The following is a 17,562-nucleotide window of genomic DNA, read 5'->3' on the forward strand; positions in this document are numbered from 1 at the left end:
ACCCAGCACATACCCTAGACCTCCACGTGCCGGGTCCCAGGGCACAAGGAACCAGGCAGACACTGCTTGCCACCCCTGATGCCCAACACCAGCCCGGGCACAGTGAGCACCCTCTCCTCCCTATAGGCATCACAGCCCCTCTTCATCCTCCACCGGGAGGAAGAGATTAGGGAGGGGATCACATTCAGGGCATCTTCACTCCCATCACGCTCACCGAGACATAGGAGGCAGAACTTGGGGAGGCCCTGATCTGCTGGGCCAGTGGCAACCCTGCTCCTCCTGGGACTTCAGTTCTGGAAAGAGCTTCCAGCAGAGGAGCCAATACTGGTGGTCTGTGAAGGGTGAAAAGCTGGAGCCCAGATCTTGGTTTCTAAACATGCTCCTCCCCTAAGAGGAACCAGGGCTCCTCGGAGTGAAGTCCGATTCCATGGCTGGACAGAGACAGTCTGCGTGAGCCCGGGACACCTCGTATCACAAGGTCAGGAGGTGCCCAGCTGGTGAGTTCAATCACACCCCAGCTGCAGACGCACCTGGCACTGTGGGGACCTCGGGTCCGCAGGGCCAGGACCGGAGGGCCCAGGTGGGTGTCCTGGGCACAGCGTCCTTCCCTTGATAGGGAAGGTGGCTGGAGGTCTCCTCCCAGAGCAGCTGTCCCTCTAGCCATTCATTCAATAACCCCTTTCCTAAGCCCCCACTGTGCCCCCTGGCTCTGGGGGTACAGGATGGGAAGGCCAGGAGGCCATGTGAGGGCAGGGGGCCCTCCATGAGGAAGAGGAGGTTACACAGCCCCAGAGATGGTGAGCACCTGCGGAAGGCTCGTGGCGGTACCACACTGCTGACATCCCACGGCCCACCTCGGAAACCGGAGCATCACAGGACATGATGAAGGTTTGTTAACATGGCTTTTTCCACAGACTCTGGGGCAACACCTTTTAAAAAAGAGAAAATGATGGGAATTCCCTGGCAGTCCAGTGGTTAGGATTCCGTGCCTCCACTGCTGGGGGCCGGGGTTCAATCTCTGGTCCGGGAACTAAGATCCTACAAGTTGCGTGGTGGCCAGAAAACCAAAAAAAAAAAAAAAAAGAACAAAAAGAGAGAGAGAGAGAATGACTGAAGAACTGGTGTGTCTTCTTTAAAATAAAGTTATTGTAAAAGTAACTCATGCACACTGTACAACAAATGGAAAAATGAAAAAATGTATGCAGAATATAATACTTACATTTACCCCCTAGAATAGGCAGAACACAGAGGATTTTCAGGGCACTGAAAATACTCTGTATGATACTCTGATGGTGGGTACAAGTCATTACACGTTTGTCAAAAGCCATGGACTGTACAGCCCCAAGAGTGAGCCCCTAATGTAAGCTGTGGGCTCTGGGTGATCACGACGTGTCGGTGTAGCTTCATCGATTGTAACAAATGTACCATCTGGTGGGGATGTTGCTGGTGGGGACAGGGGGTTTATGGGAAATTTCTGTACCTTCTGTTCAATATTGCTACAAACCTAAAACTGCTCTAAGAAAATAGTCTACTACAAAAAAAAAAAAAAAAAAAAAAACTACCTAACCTCTATCAGCATTTTGGTGAATGTCCTTTTTCCTATAGAAACGTTTTGTGTTTGCCTGTCTATATACAGACACATATACAAACATACGCACACACACACACACATATATACACGTATATAGAACAAAACTATAACTGCCACCTAACCATAACATTGTGGACATCTTCCAGCTACCGGGATCTATTTACATCTGCCGCTGTCACTCTGCCCGAGAGGTGGATGTAAGTCCAACATCGTTAGTACCACAGGATGTGTCTCTAGACCCCATAACTGCCTGAGAGTAGACTGCTAGGTAAGGGGTATTCCAAATCAAGGCATTTATGTTGCAAAGAATGGAACCCACAAAGTCTGGCTCCTGTGATCAAGGGGGTTACTGGTGGGATAAGGGGATTATGATGCAAAGGGCAGGGCTCCAATCAGGCCCCACCTGGCATGCTGTCCTCACGGCTTGCTTCCTGGGGAAGGGAGCACCTGACCGTGTTGTCGTCTGGAGCTCTGAAGTCACAGCCTCAGGCCCAGAAGCATCCACGTCCAGGTGCTCTGGAGTCCCTTCCTGTCCTGTGTCCCTACGTGACAAACGTCTGAGCACTGCCTGGGAAAACTCTTCTACGTGGGTACCAGAGGAATGCGACGGGAAAAGCAGTAACAACCCCAAAGTCCATCAGAGTAGAACAGGCAGACTGGGGCGTGTTCCTAAAATGGAATACTACCCTCCACCCAAAAAGAGCGGATAACGGCTAGTCATCTCAGAAATGTAAAGATGAGGGGGAGAAAAGTCAGCCCCAGAATACCCATCGTATATAACACATAAACTTCAAAATTAAGTAAATATAATTTGGGGGTGTGCAGTGAAACTTTATACAAACTACAGAATTCAGAATTCGGGTTACAACTAAGTGGAAGGGGGTGGTGGGGAGGAGTGTCTAGAAGAAACATGGAGAGTGACCTTTCCAGGCGTCAGCAGTGCCGTTTCTTATGATGGGGTGGGGGGGTACACGGGTGTCTATTATATTATGTCTTTCCTTTTACGTCTTACATACACTCTGATGTATATGATTTATTTCACAGAAGTTTTAAGAGCCGGGTCTGTGCCGATCAGTGGTCTGAGAGTGAGTCACTGTGGACACACACCGTCCCCAGTGTGCCGATCGGTGGCCTGAGAGTCACTGTGGACATAGGCCGTCCCCAGTGTGCCGATCGGTGGCCTGAGAGTCACTGTGGACATACGCCGTCCCCAGTGTGCCGATCGGTGGCCTGAGAGTCACTGTGGACATACGCCGTCCCCAGTGTGCTGATCGGTGGCCTGAGAGTCACTGTGGACATACACCGTCCCCAGGTCCCATATCTGTTTTCTAACTTGCTTTGGGATGCCAACCTTAATTCACGCAGGAAGATAAAAACTTCCCTTAGTGGCTGCTTTCTAATTTTGTGAAGACTGAAAATTAAACCTGAGTTGATGTAGTAAATTAAAAAGACAGTGATGTTTTTATATCAAATTCTATTTGTTACTTAAAGCATATTTGATGACTCAAGTGTTTTTAACATTTAAGAGAATTTGGCATATTCATGTCAGATTAGTTTTGTTATTTCAATTAGAAACCTACTAAATAAATAACTCAGTTTAGGATTAAATGGAAAAGTTTAAGAACACTGTATTAAATGGTATGTATTTTGTTTTATTACTTTTTTTCTTTTTGGTATGCGGACCTCTCACTGCTGTAGCCTCTCCCGCTGTGGAGCACAGGCTCCGTACGCGCAGGCTCAGCGGCCATGGCTCACGGGCCCAGCCGCTCCGCGGCATGTGGGATCTTCCCGGACCGGGGCACAAACCCGTGTCCCCTGCATCGGCAGGCGGACTCTCAACCACTGCGCCACCAGGGAAGCCCTATTATTATTTTTTGATATGAGGAAAAGAAACCTCAGGTTTTCTGGTTTCTTTTTTTTTTATATTTTGAATTTTATTTTTTTATACAGCAGGTTCTTATTAGTTATCCATTTTATACATACTAGTGTATGTATGTAAATGGTATTTTTTTAAAAGAACTGGAGATTCACCGTGTTTATGAGTTTATTAGATTCACCAGATCAGTTTAAATACTAGAAGAGGTGGCAATTAAAGGGCTTAAAAAGAAAATTAGGGAACAGTTCTCAGAGCTTTCTGAGATGCTCTTCCTGGGTTATAATCCTCAAACTTGGCCCAAATAAAATTTTCCAACTTTTTCTTTAAAAAAGTTTAATTAAAAAAATAAAAATAAATAGATTTAATTTATAGATGCACTTTAAAAAGAAGAGTGATGCCCTTATGCCTTCCTTTTTATGGCAGTAGACTATAAAAAAAGATCAGAATTAACTATTTCAGATACTTACAATGACCAGGGGGGTATTCGGTAAAGGAAGCAGCAGCAATGTTTTGTAGTTTTCTGGAGGACCAGGAAAAGAGGCCCCTGTGAGTGGGGACTGTGGGAAAATCCTCATAGAAAACCCATCCCTCTGACCAGAGGAACCAAGATAAGATGTCCCTGTGACCTGAATGGCGGCAGCGTAGTTTTTGTTTTGTTTTTTTTAATTTTTATGGGAGTATAGTTGATTTTAAATGTTGTGTTAGTTTCTGCTGTACAGCAAAACAAATCAGTTATACATATACATATATCCATTCTTTTTGATTCTTTTCCCATATAGGCCGTTACAGACTAATGAGAAGAGTTCCCTGTGCTATATAGTAGGTCCTTATTAGTTACCTATTTTATACATAATAGTGTGTACATGTCAATCCTAATCTCCCAATTTATCCCTCCCCCTCCCCTTCCCGCTGGTAACCATAAGTTTGTTTTCTACATCTATGACTATTTCTGTTCTGTAAATAAGTTCATTTGTACCATTTTTTTAGATTCCACATATAAGTAACATCATATGATAATTTGTCTCTTACTTCACTCAGTATGACCATCTCTAAGTCCATGCATGTTGCTGCAAATGGCATTATTTCATTCTTTTTTTATGGCCGAGTAATATTCCATTGTATATATGTACGACATCTTCTTTATCCATTCCTCTGGGGATGGACATTTAGGTTGCTTCCATGTCTTGGCTATCGTAAATAGCGCTGCAATGAACATCAGGGTGCACGTATATTTTCGAATTATGGTTTTCTCTGGATATTCCCAGACCTCCTTCCCCAGCCCCACTGTGCAGCCCTTGGGAATCTCCTTCTGAACAAAAGCAGAGATGGCCAGATGGCTTTTGGTGGTGGGCCTTGCCCCGCTCAGGGCCCTGTGGGGGGACCATTACTGAGGAAGGCAGACGTGACCCCGATGGGCCCCAAGGCTGCTCCCCTTTCCTCCTGAACCCTTAGGAGTCAGGCCGCAAGGCTGGCCACTCGACGGAAACACCTGAGAGTGAGTTTAAGCTTAAGTTTAAAAAAGAAAAAGGCGATAAGTACTTGCCCCCAGACCCATGAAATCAGGAATTCTAGAGTAGGGCCCGGGAGTGACTCCAAAGTGCACCTCCCAGGCTGAAAACTACTAACAATTCAATTTGCAGCAATGCTGCTTAGACCAAAGGCAACAGTGTCCACCAGCACGGCTGGGCCCAAGCTCTAACGAAGAGAGCACAAAGGCAGTGCCCGTGGTTCCGAGCACCATCCAACTGCAGGCACCATTTACGCCATTTGACTTGGCAAATGCCTTCTGTACAGCAGGACGGGGTGACGATAACTCAGGTCCTTTAAGAGTTATGGAGGGATCCCCTGTGTACAGAACCCGCCTTCACGGTGCTGCAAAACATTGGAAATTCTATTTAAGCTCCAGGTAAATTTCAGTTTCCTCCCCGAATTATTTATTCCTCAAACAATAAATGGCGAAACCCAGGAGATAGTGGTGACAGCGCATGTGTTGGTCAGGAGGGACTTTAAAAATCACTGCTACAGCTGCTGCAGTAACGAATCCCATAAATAAAATGGCCACCGCAGAGCGCTCACCTCTCATCAGGTCACTTGGCAAGTTCACCTCGCCCCAGAACACGTACGTCACTTTACCCTCGTGGGTGGTTGGTGCCTCCACCCGGAATAAGCGGGAGGCCCAGCGAAGCTGGCGCTGCCCACGTCCTGGCGGAGCACAGCACATCTCACCGCCCCCTGAAGCCACTGCTTTTATAAAACGACTTATACTTTTGTAACCATCAGTGGTGACCCCCAACTTGGCCATCTATTCCCTGCGCCCCCATCGGTGCCCCGGGAGCTCCTTTCGTGGGTCACTGTTCATCTGTCCCTCCTCTCTCACCCGCTCCCCAATCTCAGCCTGGAGGTGAGCATGCGTTTCTGGACCAAATGTCAACGTGTAACTGACACCACAACTAGCCACAGTGCACCCTGCAACCTTATGGGTAAGATTCCAAGAAGAGCTGAGAAGCAAGGAGAGCTGGGGGTGCGGACTGGATGAGAAACCTGAATAAAGCAAATCGTCACCAGATAAGTTCGGCATAAAATAAATCTAATGGCAGACTAAATGGAGTACCTGGGAGGTACCTTGAACCTTCATTCAAAAACACATAACTCCTAACCCACGCCAGTTTTCTTGTTTCCACTTTTAATTCTGCCATTTTCTCTTAATATTCAGGTTTTAACAAAGACAACAGGGCTACTGCTTGCCAAATCCCAGCTAGGAATTCAGAGCATAGAAAGAATCAAAACTACAGCAAAAAATTTATCAATCTGCACAACTAACTTTAGAAAATAGTTTACTACAATTTTGTTATAAAACTCATTTACAGGAGGTTATTCACATGTACTTATCAAATTTGCTCCTGATAATACATGAAAACACAGAAATAAACTGCACAGTAAATCCAAGGCAAATCATATACAAAGAAGCAAAACAAATTTTTAAGTAGAATATATTCATGTTGAAAGAACTAAGATTGAAAGAAGACAAGGCCACTTTCTTATAACTCCATGGCAAGGACAAAAGTAACAGCTGTATTTTTCACCTGCAGTAAGGTTAACCACCAATGAACAACACTGCTATGACAGCCACATCAAGAAAGGCCACACTGTACATATGAAATGCTTAATGCAAATACATACACCAACTGGAACCACAAATCGATTCCAATGCAATGTCAGGTATGACTGTTTCCTGCTGGGAGAGGCTGTCAGGACACAGGCTTGCTCATTACAAGGGATGATGCACTAATTCTCGCGTTACCAGACTAGGTGGAAGGTGAACCAAAAGTGAACACAACGTGTGAGAACAGGCACCAAACTTAACTGGAAATAACATCGTTTGGGTGGGGCAGCAAAGTACGTACAGTGGGGAGCGCTTACTTCATGTGTTGTGTGAGCGGAGTGGGGAAGTTCCTGACCCCAGCTCTTTCCAGCATGCCTCTTCTATAAGCTTACAGGTTTTAGATTCTCTAAACTGTCACTACAAGTGTCTGCTAAGTGAAGCATTTTACCAAGATAGTAGGAAAGTAAACTTAAACAATGAGCTTTCTTGCCAAAGGCCAGGCAGGAAGCTTACGAAGCCCCTGACCCAGAGTGGGGCTCAGCCTGCCTCCGTGAACGGGGAGCAGAGGTTGACTGTGGGGACAGAGCGCGTGCTCCCCGAGTGACAGGAGTGTTCAATCCCATCAGCAGAGGTCTGGACACCAGAGGGAGAGACAAGGGTAACAAAGAAGTAGCATGTTTAAACCTTTGGCAACCAAACATTTTTTTTAAAGCTCTTAATAACCTGCTTCAGTAGAATTCCTGATGAACACAAAGCCCTTTTTGCTTAAAAAGCAGATGACTGGGCTTCCCTGGTGGCGCAGTGGTTGAGAGTCCGCCTGCCGATGCAGGGGATACGGGTTCGTGCCCCGGTCCGGGAAGATCCCACATGCCGCCGAGTGGCTTGGGCCCGTGAGCCATGGCCGCTGAGCCTGTTGCTCTGCAATGGGAGAGGCCACAACAGTGAGAGGCCCGCGTACCGAGGAAAAAAAAAAAAAACAAAAAAAAACGCAGATGACCGAAAAAGTTTCAAATGGTGCACATTCATCTTCAGGAATGTGTGATTTCTCCCCCAAATTACCTAGGGCTGCACAGCATTCACTACAAACCGCTAGTTCAAACAATGGTCAACTGTTACTAACACAGATTCTCAGTCTGGGATACCTCAACAGCAGTGTGTGTGTGCTTGGAAAACTGGACTTTGAAATTAGGCAGCCCTGCCCTCATCCAAGTCTCTCTAATCTCCACCCACCGTGGCCACTTCCTTTCACAGAAGCACAACCCCTCTAACCAGATCTTCCACCACAGCGGTGTATTTGCGTCACTTACGATGGTTTCCAAAGATCAGACGCAATCTGTCAACTCTCTTCCTGTTCTCAACGCCAAGTATTTGCACTCCTCTCCCATCCTTCTCTTTTTATTTATTTATTATTATTTATTTTTTTTTGCGGTACGCGGGCCTCTCACTGCTGTGGCCTCTCCCGTTGCAGAGCACAGGCTCCGGATGTGCAGGCTTAGCGGCCATGGCTCATGGGCTCAGCCGCTCCGCGGCTTGTGGGATCTTCCTGGACCGGGGCACGAACCCGTGCCCCCTGCGTTGGCAGGTGGACTCTCAACCACTGCGCCACCAGGGAAGCCCCCATCCTTCTCTTTTTAGAGGATGTTTCTCTCCTGCCTAAAATACTGTATCTGGTCTGCCCTGCCTGGTTCCCAAGCTGCCTGGTGACCAGAATCCCTGGGAAGATGCTAAACATCCAGCTTTTCATGAGTTGGATTCTCTTGCTGATCTACAGGCTTCCACAAGCCACCCCAGCACTGATCTAATACTTGGCAACCACTGGATTTGTAACCTACCAGTTGCAGGAAATTCACAATATGCTGGGGGCATCTGAATGACATTTCAAGAATTATTCTTTCATTTCACATTCTTCTATCTCACGAAGAATGAGAATTTTAGCTAGAGAACTATGCGCTCACTACAACAGGCAGACGAACTCGTCACAGAAATGTAATATCCTGTGCCAAGGTGCCTTGTCTAAAAAGGTGCATGAGTGGAATTTCACCTAACAGAGCTCTGCTTCCCAGGGTCTTGCCCAGGACACTCCAGTTGATTTAACAGGACTAGAGGCATCTGACCCAATGCACTGACTCGCTTCTCTCAGGCCGCCTGGGCTGTTAAAGATGTCTGTTTGCTACAACAATCTTTGAAAGGACCTGCCCTCCTCCCATCTTTCTTTTTTTTTTTTTTCAATATAAGGTCTGTTCTGTTGAAAATGATTAACACTTTAAGCAGGGGAAAGAAAAGCTGTCTACCAGATCAAATTTTAAAAGGATTCTGTTATTTGCTACACAAATATACATTCCAACTTTTACAGCATCCTCTCCAGTCTGACCTTTTCTACAGAAGAACAAGAGATCAACATTTTAAGTCTTCGACTTCGAGGACATTATTACTGATACACAAATGCCTTCTGAAAGCTTCTGCAACTGACAAAAGGTACTGAAGATGACCAAGAGGCCCATGTGTCAGGATACATTTTCTGTTTTCCAACAGCACACAAACTCCTTTAAGGAAAAAAGTAATCTTATCTGGACAGTCCTACTAGCTGGTCACCTGAAGTTTGCAGTAATGCTTGTGGCTGACAGTCTCACTTGGCCCCACTATGAAAGCTTCCTCTTCTTCAAGCTACTGTCCTCCTCCTCCAGCCCCCTCTCGTCCCAGCCTGAGTTCCTCTTTGTGTGGTGGCTCAGAGAGCCACACGTCTCCTGATCCCCCTCAGGGAAGGCCCTGGTCTCCCTCCTGTGGCTGACTGCCTCCCCTTCCTGGGCACATTTTCTCTTACTCGTGGAAGCATCGGTACTAGCAGCTGGAGGGTCGCACTGCGCGTGAGGTCTGTGGTTGTTCACAGCAGCTCCCTTGGCGGGGGGCTGCTGCCCGATACTGGTCGGATCCTGGTGCCTTCCGGGGGAGCCTGGCTCTCCAGAGAGAGGCGCTGCTCCGGGATACTGGGGGCTCGAGGGCTGCAGCTCACTGAGGCATTTCCCTTTGGCTTCACAGCCCAAGCCCATCCTCCTAAGTAGTCGTGGGTCCCGAAGCCAGTCCTGAATGGGTGGCCTTTCAGGGTCATTTGCAGTAACAGTGACAGTGGCTTCTTTGGAGTCAGAGGGTGAGGGGTACAGAGAAGAAGCAATAGACATCTTGGCAAATTCACTGTCTAGCTTGTTGCTGGGCACTCCGCCCTGGGGTCTGGACACCTCTGGGGCGATAGCAGGAGGGTGAGTCAGACTTCTCTGCAGTACGGGCTTGAGTTTCAGAATCTTCACTGCATCTTGTCTATAGTTTTTGTCCCAAGTCTTAACAATGGCACCACGCTTCTGTGCATCCTGAATCAGCTGATTCCAATGACAGTTTTCCTTGAAACAAAGAGAAGGAAGAAAATTACATCGCAAAGAAACACTCGTATGCTTGGGAAGCAGAGGTTCCAGCTTTCACTTCTGAACAAATAGTAAGTATACCTTCGTGAACAGATTCTCAAGAATCCATTACTTGTTAGACAAGGCTGAAAGGAAAAATAAGGTGGAATACAGAACTATAAAGCCACACTGCTAGAAAAGAACACTGGGCACCACCTCTAAGAAAGAACGTCCACCATTTTACCACTGTTACTCAGGCCACGTGGTGAATTAGCTGTCATGCAAATCTGTACCAACTGCCGGTAGCCTCATGTAGCTATTTAATCTTCAATTAAATAAAATTAAAAATTCATTTCCTCAGCTGCACCAGCCAGATTTCAAGTGCTCAGCAGCCACATGTGACTAGGGTTAGCATCCTGGACAACACGGACACAGAAGGGCTCCGTCATCCCACCAAGTTCCCTGTGACACTGCTGATCCTAGAGTCTTGCCTGCCTCCAGCCAAGGCTAACATTCTGGAAGAGGAAGGCTTGGTTTCAGAAAGCTCTAACTTTTGAGTGCATGCTGACTGTTCTAGAAAGAGGTCCACAGCTTTCATCAAATTCCCAAAGGCTTCCCAAACTCCAAAGGGCTAAACCATCTTAATCCGCTGAGATAACTATTCCAAAGACATTGTCACACTTTTGTCTCTTTTCTAGAAGGGCTTAAGTTATGAAAAGCACATCTAAAGGGAAAAACAAAACAAAACAAAACGAAAACCCAACTCCCGCATCTCTCCTCTCTTCCTTTTAGAGTTTCCTCAGCAATAAATTGCTTCTTTACAACCATCAGAACTTGGGCCTCTTTAGAAAGAAGAAAGAGAGAGTATGAGGGAGGAAAAAAGATGGAGACTGAAGGAACGAGAAGAAAAGGATAGCTCCCCTTATGGGGGCTCCTGCACTATTCATGAAGGTGGGTAAGGGTATAGCAGTGAAGCTGCATACAAAGTACTGACCTGCTGTGTGACCTTGGTCAAGTCACTTGACCTCTCTGAGCCTGTTTCCTTACTGTAAAGTATGAATAGTATTTTATTTAAATGACTCTAAAACGTGCTTTGAAATAAAATAAAATAAATAAAATGCGCTTTATTTTCACATTTTACCGTTTCTGACTTCGGGGTACCTCTTGGCCAGGCAGCAGTTTCCATGTATGTAATCCTGGAGGAATTCATGGCTGGGCGACTACAACCTCTTGACTTTTAGTCAACAAACCACTTTTAAAAAGAATGAGTCCTGGCTCTTGCCTGAAAAATCTTTCCACAGACATCTTCTGATAAGACAATAAAGTACCAGCACTACAACTTGGAGAATGGAGATGAGAAGTTGGAAAAAACCCCAGGACCACAGTGGGGCCCTCTCATGAGACACTGACTGCACAGGGAACGGTTCGAGCGTGAGCAAAGGTACATGGGATGGTGAATGGGGACGACCAGAGTGTTAGTCTGAAAGTGAGATGCTTTCAGGGGTATCTTAGTCTACCTATTTTGCTGTATTTCCTGTGTATAAACAAGAGTGGTATGACACTGGGTTGGCCAAAAAGTTCATTTAGATGTTACAGAAAAACCCAAATGAACCTTCTGGCCAACCCAATAAAAATCTGTCGAAAGTCTAAAAGAGTTCTTTCAGTAACTATAAAACAAAAATTCTAAGTGAAAACAGAGTGTCACAATTCAATAGCAGAACATAAAATAATGATGCACATTATATAACTAATGGCTTCTTGGATTTGTTAAACTATGGTGGCAATGCAGACCTCACAGGGTCTTTTAAAGTAAGTCGTGTAAATCAAGTGCACGGTACGGTGACCGCATGCACCAGGAAGGTGCATGTAAGCAGTACCAGGCTCAGATCTCCGACTCAGGAGAGCTCTTGAGCGTCCTACCCTGTGGCTGGAACGCAGATGTAAAGCAGATGGCCTTGCTGCTATTTCTGCCAATTCTACTGCACCTGAACTTGCTGTTTAATCCAATCCCTAGATCACAAAAACAGTTCTGAGAAGGGGCTATTAGTCTTGATTTCTCAGAGGAAACCAAGTGCCTTAATCACTGATTCCATCTCCATAAGGGAAACTGGGCTGAAGAACCAAAAAAAAAGAGGCTGGGGAGGGGGGAAGCCCAAGGACAAATACGTTAAGTTGGATTGCAAACTCCAAATGATAAACTGGAAGTTTTTCTATTCTGTTCTGTCGGTCTCTTTTTGTCACACTGGCTTCCCAGAGTGAAGATAATAACGTCTATACCGCAGCTAGACATCAGTGGTCTTCAAATCTGCGTGACGGTGACTCTGGGGCTCACAGAGACTTCCTCGGGGGGGATGTGAGCACGTTTTCTGGGAATCAATTTCCAAACCTCAGCTTCCAAACCCCAGTCCCCTATGTCCTCCTGGGGCTTTTCTGCCCTTCCACTCCATCCTTCACAACCACCACAACTCTCACCTGTCCCAAATCTGACCACAGGGCGCACGGCTAGGGAAGGTAAACATGCCTGGGTGTCAAATAGAGGGGGTGGTAAACAGAGGGGTGCCCATGAAGGCTCCTGCAATCAGGGCATCTAAGAGACACAGCTCTATAAACATTTTACTCTTCTGGTTTGAACATTATCAAAATTCAACTGTGTGAAAGTAATTGTTAAGACGTTACTCAACTGACAAGATATCGTTCGTTAATACTCAGATCCTTACGGTCACAGGAAAAATAATTTTTTAAAGAACTCTTTGAGGTAACTATAGATTCATAGGAAGTTACCAAAACAGTAGAGGTTCCACGCACCCTTCACACAGTTTCCCCAAATAGTTATGAAAACCAATTCTTTAAACTTTCAAATTTACATGTAAATTTTTTGTGGCAGAAAAGCCTAATAGTCATATTAACAGAAAGGCTTTTAATTATGAAAATATATAAACTACCCCCACTGAATTTTATCCTAAACAGTATAAATGGCAATTCAATTTTAAAGAGCAGAAAGAATAACACTGCTCTCTATTCCACTGGATATACTTAAGAGTGGCATAATGGATTTATTTTTAATAGCTTTATTTATTTATTTTTATTTATTTATTTATTTTTTGCGGTACGCGGGCCTCTCACTGCTGTGGCCTCTCCTGCCGTGGAGCACAGGCTCCGGACGCGCAGGCTCAGCGGCCATGGCTCACGGGCCCAGCCGCTCCGCGGCATGTGGGATCCTCCCAGACCGAGGCACGAACCCGTGTCCCCTGCATCGGCAGGTGGACTCTCAACCACTGCGCCACCAGGGAAGCCCAATAGCTTTACTTTAAAATGTCAAATATTTACAATACATTAGAAACAAAATCTTTATCAACACTGAACGATGAAAAATTTTCAATATAAACTTAAAAACGGAGGATACACAGCTTTCAAACATTCTTTCAAGGGGGTACACAAACAACGAAGGTTGAAGACCACAGATCTAGGTAAGAGCTGAATGAGACAGACTGTATTTGAACGCCCTCTGGTGGAACTAACCAAAACAAGGGAAAAACCTACTGAGTTGGCACCTCTCCTGAGATAAAACAATGACTCTGTTAAATACAGAAATTAGGGAAACTGAGTTATTACACCTAATGAGACAGGCAGCAAATACATGCTTTATCCAGCTGTGATTCACCAAATTAAGCTGTACTATTTGTCGACTACAGATGTAAACTTGCCCCTTCTTCTAGAGGAGTATCTGTACGGATGGACGAGCTCTGATGCCACTCACCCCTCAAGGGAAACAGCAAGCAGTGCTGCTCTAAGTGCCAAGACAAAAATGAAGATCCAAGCACTTTCCTGCAAATTCCCCCTCTCTCTGGCTTGCTAGGCTAAGAGCCACATTTACTGAGTGTTTACTAAGTGCTAACCAATCTTCTAGCACTTTACATATATGGGTTTACATGTCTTCTTAACAATTCTACGATGTAGATACAATTTTTTTTAAAGGTCATCTTGAGAGTACACTACGGATACCTACCTGGGTCTTGGCTAAGAAAGGGTGAGCGGTTTAGGCATTATAAAAGCTCCCAGGAAGAAGCAGCTGGAGGACATAACAACCAGGGGGAAGAGGCTCATTATTGTTTGTAGCCTCGAAATCATTTCCACTTTGATGAAAAATAAAAACAAAACCTCAACCCGGTATCAGTCATGATGAGCAAACTCTGGAGTTCTCTGGTCCTTTAGAATGTACCTACCATCAGGGTCCTCAAATGTCCCAGGATGAAGAGGCTGTACTTGGCTCGTGTGATGGTGACATTCAATCTCTGCAAACTTGCCAGAAACCTAAGCAATAGAAGGAAAAAAAAAAAGTTACTTCTTTCTTCAGAATAACTCGGCATGTCAGTGTAGGTGAGACACAGGCGTTTCAGACAGCTTTTCTTGGGCTCCTGCTTTAAGGTCATGGTGCAGGACCTGGCACAGAAGCAATTCCCATTAAGGACAGCAAACAAACAAGATGCCCAGTGCTTTCCTTCAAAGTCATGCATCTGTCTGTTGATTTCCTATTTTGACTGGGATGAGATATTGGAAATTTTAATGGTATGATTTTTAAGCCTTAAAAGATCCTAAAAATATGATAGTAGATCAATTATGACAAATACCATGGAGAAGAACATGCCCCTGCAAAATATACTGGATTCAATAATCTGTTTCACTCTCATCAAGTGAAAAAACAGATTCACACTGTGACATGGGTTAATACACAAGGTACCAAGAGAAGCAGACCTAACAGTGGATCAACTTCACAACTTAAAAAAGAAACCTTCACGGTATTACTCAATTTTTTATATAAGAAAATAGAGCAAATGATGGTATTCTCTAACAGTGATTAAAAAGATCTAACTCTGGATCATAAACAAGCAAAGAATCAATAATGACAGTTACCCACCCAATTGAACCTTGCATGGCATTTGCTCTGACACATGTAACAATAACACAATCTTTCTGACGACCCTGGAAGCCATCCACGGTATCTACTTCTGCTGGCCTATTTACGAAAAGAGAAACATATTTACTGAAAAAAGATAATTATTAAATATACATATTTATACAGTAGTATTTCTTACTTTTTTAATGCTATCTTTTTAAACTGGAATAGAATTCACGTAACACAAAATTCACCATTTTAAAGTACACCATTTGGTGGTGTTGAGTCCATTCACTATGGTGTGCAGCCATCACCGCTATCTAATTTCATACCATGTCCATCACCCAGGAGAGAAGCCCTGTGCCTGTCAGCCATCAGCCTCCATCTCCCCCTCCCCAGGCCCTGGCAACCACTGATCTACTGTCTGTCTCTATGGACTTTTCTATATGGGAAATTTCATATAAACGGAATCATAAAACATGGGACCTTTTGTGTTGGGCTTCCTTCACCTAGCATAATGTTTTCAAGGTTCATCCGTGTCATAGACTGTTAACTGTACTTCACTCCTTCCACGACTGACTATTCGCTTGTACAGATACACAATTTATTTTTTACCTATGTACCATTTTTGGACATTTGGGTTGTTTCCACTTTTTGACTATCATGAATAATGTCGCTACGAACATTCATGTACAAGCTTTTGTGTGAACCCTTTCTCAATTCTTTCAGGTATGTACCTAGGAGTGGAACTGCTGGGTCACGTGGTAATTCTATGTTCAACTTTAGGAGGAAATGCCAAACTGTTTTCTACAGTTTCTCACCAGCAATGTATAAGTAATCCAATTTCTCCACATCCTTGCCGAAACTTGTTTTGTTTTTGTGATGACGGTCATCTTGGTGGGTGCGAAATAGCTCCTCATTGTGGTTTGATTTGCATCTCCCTAATGACAAATGATGAGGAACAGCTTTTCATGTGCCTGTTGGATTTTTGTTTATCTTCTTTTGAGAAATGCTATTCACATCCTTTGCCCACTTAAAAAGTTAGACTATCATTTTATTAAGTTGTATGAGTTCTTCATATATTCTGGATATGACTTGTCAGATAAATATTTTTCAAGTATTTTCTCCCACGGTGTGTGTTTGTCTTTTCACTCTTTTGATAGTGTGTCCTTTGAAACACATAAGTTTTTAATTTTTACGAAGGCCGATTTACTTCTCCTTTGGTTACTTGTGCTTGGGTATCATATCTAAGAATCTGTTGCCTAATCTGAGGTCATACAAATTTACCTTTGTTTCCTTATAAGTTTTATAATTTTGTCTCTTAGACTCGGGGCTCTAATTCATTTTCAGTTAATTATTGTACACAGTGTGAGACAGGGGTCTAAATTCATTCTTTTGCATGTGGATATCCAGTTACTCCAGCACCATTTGTTGAAAAACTACTCTTTCCCCAACGAACAGGCTTGGCACCCTTGTTGAAAATCAACTGGCCATAAATGTTTGGGTTTATTTCTGGAACCTCACTTCTATTGTATTGGTCTACATGTCTACCCTTATGACAGTACCAGTGTTGATAGCTTTGTAGTAAATTTTGAAAGAGGGAAGTGCGAGCCCTCCAACATTGTTCTCTGTCAAGCTATTTAGGGTCTCTTGCACTTCCATGTGAATTTTAGAATAAGCTTGTCCACTTCTGTAGAAAGAGGTAGTTGGAATTTTGACAGAGATAACAATGAATCTGCAGCCCAACCTGGGGAATGGCGCCATCTTAACAATATTAAGTCTTCCGATCCAGGAACGTGAAATGTCTTTACATTTACCTAGTTCTTTAAATTCTTTCAGCAACGTTTTGTCCTTCTGTGTATGAGCTCACACTTCTTTGGTTACATTTACTCCTAAGTATTTTGTTCTTCATGATGCTATTGTAAATGGAATTTAAAAACTTTTCCTTTTCAGATTTCTCTATAGTGTACAGAAATACAACTGATTTTTGTATACTGATCTTGTACCCTACAACTCTGCTGAACTTGTTTATAAGGACCAGTAGTTTCCATAGATTTTTTTAGGGTTTTCTATATGTAAGAGTATGCCATTTGTTTTTTGTTGTTGTTGGTTTTGTGTTTTTGGAATTTTTTTTGGCCACACGGCGTGCAGGATCTTAGTTCCCTGACCAGGGATCAAACCCATGCCCCCTGTGGTGGAAGCATGGAGTCTGAACCACTGGACCACCAGGCAAGTCCCAGATCATGCCATTTGTGAAGAGACACTTTGACTTCTTCTTTTCCATTATGGATGCCATTTATTTCCTTTTCTTGCTTAATTGCTCTGCACAGAACGTCTAATACAGTGCTGCACAGAAGCAGTGAGAGTAGGCATCCTTCCTGATCACAGGGGGAAAGCTTTCAATCTTAGCATCAAGTATGATGTTTTAGCTGTGGGCTTTTCATAGATGCTCTTTATTAGGTTGAGGAAGTTCCCTTCTATTCCTAGTTTGTTGAGTATCTTTATCATGAAAGGTTGCTGCATTCAGTCCAATGTCTTTTCCACATTTATTCGGATGATCATCGTGTGGGGTTTCCCCCTTTAATATGGTATATATCACACTGACTGACTTTCATATGTTGAACCAACCTTGCATTCCTGAGATAAATTCCACTTGACTGTGGTAAACAATCCTTTTAATATGCTGTTGAGCTCAGCTGCCATTAT

General features: G+C 44.2%; 1 protein-coding gene and 1 long non-coding RNA gene across 6 annotated transcripts in view; one reads left to right on the plus strand and one right to left on the minus strand.

Annotated features, from left to right (window-relative positions):
• The first annotated feature begins 2,071 nt into the window (after positions 1-2,071).
• Positions 2,072-5,957, plus strand: LOC141279017 (uncharacterized). Its single transcript, XR_012332743.1, has 3 exons — positions 2,072-2,177; positions 4,247-4,286; positions 5,862-5,957. It is a non-coding gene; the product is annotated as an uncharacterized lncRNA (long non-coding RNA).
• A 327-nt stretch (positions 5,958-6,284) lies between these two features.
• SETX (senataxin) overlaps positions 6,285-17,562 on the minus strand; it is an 82,360-nt gene continuing 71,082 nt past the window's right edge. For all 5 annotated transcript variants that reach the window (XM_073806734.1, XM_019920211.3, XM_019920210.3 and 2 more), the window contains 3 exons: positions 14,878-14,976; positions 14,186-14,273; positions 6,285-9,962 (listed from right to left, as the gene is read on the minus strand). In XM_073806734.1, the coding sequence (XP_073662835.1) occupies positions 9,210-9,962; positions 14,186-14,273; positions 14,878-14,976 (940 nt within the window). In that variant the 3' untranslated portion in view covers positions 6,285-9,209. The remainder of the gene's footprint in view (positions 9,963-14,185; positions 14,274-14,877; positions 14,977-17,562) is intronic.

The sequence above is a fragment of the Tursiops truncatus genome, chromosome 6, assembly GCF_011762595.2.
Source record: "Tursiops truncatus isolate mTurTru1 chromosome 6, mTurTru1.mat.Y, whole genome shotgun sequence".
Taxonomy (NCBI): Eukaryota; Metazoa; Chordata; class Mammalia; order Artiodactyla; family Delphinidae; genus Tursiops; species Tursiops truncatus.